This window comes from Callospermophilus lateralis, chromosome 1, assembly GCF_048772815.1.
Source record: "Callospermophilus lateralis isolate mCalLat2 chromosome 1, mCalLat2.hap1, whole genome shotgun sequence".
Classification (NCBI taxonomy): domain Eukaryota; kingdom Metazoa; phylum Chordata; class Mammalia; order Rodentia; family Sciuridae; genus Callospermophilus; species Callospermophilus lateralis.
Window position 1 is genome coordinate 217,250,454 of NC_135305.1, and position 3,767 is coordinate 217,254,220.

General features: G+C 39.2%; 1 protein-coding gene across 1 annotated transcript; it reads left to right on the forward strand.

Annotated features, from left to right (window-relative positions):
* The first annotated feature begins 1,659 nt into the window (after positions 1-1,659).
* Positions 1,660-2,598, forward strand: LOC143394775 (olfactory receptor 7D4-like). Its single transcript, XM_076849408.2, has one exon. It carries the CDS (start codon positions 1,660-1,662, stop codon positions 2,596-2,598), a length of 939 nt encoding a protein of 312 aa, XP_076705523.2.
* Positions 2,599-3,767: the final 1,169 nt, after the last annotated feature.

Sequence of the window (3,767 nt, forward strand, 5' to 3'; positions counted from 1 at the left end):
CATGGGGAGGACCTGGATCCTGGGCTCTGCTCCAGAATCAGGATACTGGGATGTCCCAGACTTACCTACTCCTTGAAGCTATAGTCTCTGCACCTTGAAAAAATTTTAGCCATTACCTGAGCTATTTTATCACAAAACATACCTACCCAAGAGCAGAAAGAGCAAGAACACTCTCACACATGCGTTGTGTTTGAGTTCAATTGCGCTACATTATTATTTTCTCCTCCTGTCTATGTGGTCCACATTCTTATTCCTCATGTTGGAAGAGTTCACCAGGCAGGCATTCTCTAAAAGTAGGAGCCATGAGGATCTCCATTAATTAGGAATGCTGTACAGTGATCCTAAGGTAATAACTATTATATTTTTGGGGTGTGTATTTATATTTTTTAATGTTGTTGCATTTTAATTAATTAATTAATTAATTTTTGTTTTCAGGGACACTTAACCACTGAGCCACACCTCCAGCCCTTGTATTTTTTATTTTGAGAAAGGGTCTCACTAAGCTGCTCAGGGCCTTGCTAAGCTGCTGGGGCTGGCTTTGAACCTGTGATCCTCCTGCCTCAGCTGCCTGAGCCACTGGCATGACAGGTGTGTGCCCCTGTGCCCAGCAGATTTGTTATATTTATGATGATCATAATTTCATCCTCATTGCTGCCTGACTTAAGAGGATGTTGCTAAATGATATGCATGCAGGAAAAATGTATTGTGATGTTAAGAGTAGAAGTTCACATTTAAGTGTTCATCAAATGTCTCAGGAACCACAATAGAACAATTATATCATCATGTCATTACATTTCTTTATTGGTCCTATTATATAGGAAATATTTACTACTACTACTGGAGAGATAAAGCATTCATAACTAATAGAATTTAGATGACTTTCTCAAGGTCATACATAATAAGATGGGTAGGCAAAAATCTACTCAAGGAATTCCCACTCAAGAACTCAAGAATTTTGCAGATCAAGCTCTATTCTGCTTGTTGGGAGAGCTACTTATCCAAAACAATTATCATAAAATAGAATAATAAAAATAATAACGACAGGTATCACTTATTCTGAATTCCACTGTATAGGAATTTTTAAATTTAAAAACAAGTAATAATAATAATAATAATAATAATAATAATAATGATGATGATAATGATATCTTTAGTTTAAAATAGGTAGTGACTTAGCAATCACACTATTAGGAATTACTAAGTCATAGAATAAATGTTGTTATTACTTCTAAGTCCATGCTTTATTATTATTATAGAGCTATTTCAATTAAGTAAATGTTGGGATTATCAAGGAAAATATGAAATTTGTTCAAATATTTTGGATGGATCATAAAAAACAAAATTATCTCATTTTAAGTTATTTCATTTTAAATTTTAGAAAGGGAATTAAAACAGGTGAGTAGACATAAAATGAGAGATTTCTGCTGAATTAAAGAAAGTCTGGATTGTTATAGACATGCAAAAGTGAAGTTAGTTACCATTTAGCCACATGAATCACTATGGGAAGGAATCAGACATGCCAAAGGACATGCAACTGAGTGACATTGTGAAGGGAGGATTACTTGATATCCACTTGTATTGTTTTTATTTGATTGACTTTTTAACTTTGCTTGTTTGTTTTGAACTTTTGTTGATTTCTCAAGGGGAATAGACAGCTACATGGAAGTGGAGAACCACACAGTCCTATCACAGTTTCTCCTCCTGGGACTGTCAGAGGATCCAGACCTGCAGCCCATCCTGTTTGGCCTCTTCCTGTCCATGTACCTGGTCACAGTGATTGGGAACCTGCTCATCATCCTGGCCATCAGCTCTGACCCCCACCTCCACACCCCCATGTACTTCTTCCTCTCCAACCTGTCCTTTGTGGACATCTGTTTCACCTCCACCACGGTCCCTAAGATGCTGGTGAACATCCAGGCACAGAGGAAAGGCATCTCTTACACAGAGTGCCTCACTCAGGTGTATTTTTTCATGTTTTTTGCTGGAATGGATAATTTCCTACTGACCGTGATGGCCTATGACCGCTTTGTGGCCATCTGCCACCCCCTGAATTACATGATCATCATGAACTCTCACTTCTGTGTCTTCCTGGTGCTGCTGTGTTGGCTCATCATCTTCTGCAGTTCCCTGCTTCACATTCTACTGATGAAGAGGCTGAGCTTCTCTGTAGGCACTGAAATCCCACATTTCTTCTGTGAATTAGCACAGGTTCTCAAGGTGGCCAGTTCTGATACCCTCATCAATAACATCGTCTTGCTTGTAGCAACAGCACTCCTCTGCGTGTTTCCCGTCACTGGGATCCTCTTCTCCTACTCTCAGATTGTCTCCTCCTTAATGAAGATGTCCTCCTCTGTGGGCAAGTCTAAGGCATTTTCCACCTGTGGGTCCCACCTCTGTGTGGTCTCCTTGTTCTATGGAACGGCACTTGGGGTTTACCTCAGTTCTGCTGGGACCCATTCTTCCAAGAAGAGCACAGTCATTTCAGTGATGTACACTGTGGTCACCCCCATGCTGAACCCCTTCATCTACAGCCTGAGGAACAAGGATGTGAAGGGGGCCCTGGGGAGACTCCTCAGCAGAGCAACCTCTGGTCCTTGAGGGACATTGACCTCAGAACTAGGTGGATGCTTCGGTCTTTGAGGCAAAGTCTGTGAGTTTACATAGCATGACTCTTTTCTCCCCTGAAAAACACGCTTCTTCCTATTTCCATTCCAGAAACACCTTTGACTTTGCTTGTATAAGAATTTGTATTGGTTTCTCCTCAACCACTTCATCAGTACATCCTTTGTAAGTTTTCTCCCCCCAGATGTCTTTAATCTATGGGGTTCTTAATCTAAAGATGCCTTCTACTTGGGTCAGTTTTTGTCCTGAGCATTCTAATCTGATATTTAAAGCCCTTATCATGGGACATGCCGACACTCATTGCATCCACATTTTCCTTTTGAATGTGAAGCTTCTTTACCTTAAAGTGCTTAACCTCTTCTTCCTGAAGGAACTGGTATGAAGTCAAACAAGTCAAAGGAAAACGATTATCATTTCACAACTGTGGTTGTCACTTGACTTGTGTGACTTTATTCATTCTGAAAAGATTTATTTGAGACATTTTCTGTCTTTCACATAGTTTCTAAATGAAAGAGACTTGGATTAGAATGGGGTATTATGGGACCCTGAAACTGAGTACAGATTACTGACTTTGTTGTGCTACCTTTTGTAACAACAGTGATTAGATTTTGGACAAGGAACCTGGAATCTGGGAATCTTTGAAAGCTGGCTTGGTCCTGAATCATGATGATAAAATGCCTAGGAGAACGCTGAGACATTGCTTCATTCTTTGTGATACCCCGTTTTTCCCTTCTTCCATATTTCCTTCTTTCCCACATTGCTTCCTTTCTTCATTCCTTTTGACTGTTTTACTGATTAATATCAATTATCTCTTCTTCCTTTTCATGATTTATATTTCAGTGTAAATATGCACCACAATGCTTATCCATGTATCCAATGATGACCATTGGGGTAAATTCCTTGGTTCATTTCTTAAGAATAGGGATCCCATGGATAGCATGCATACTTATTTGTTTGAATACAGGTAAGTGCTGCATAATGACATTTTAGATAATGACAGATCCCATATATGTATGACGGTGGTCCCATTGCATGATATTACCCCAAAGTTTTGTATCCATCTGAGTTTTTGTGAGAACACCTGATGTTTGTACAAAAAATAAATATCCTTATAATGTCTTTCTCAGATCTATCCTCATTGTTAA

Excerpts from the sequence above, each read along its gene's own strand:
- LOC143394775 (XM_076849408.2), top strand. The coding sequence starts at position 1,660 with ATGGAAGTGGAGAACCACACAGTCCTATCACAGTTTCTCCTCCTGGGA.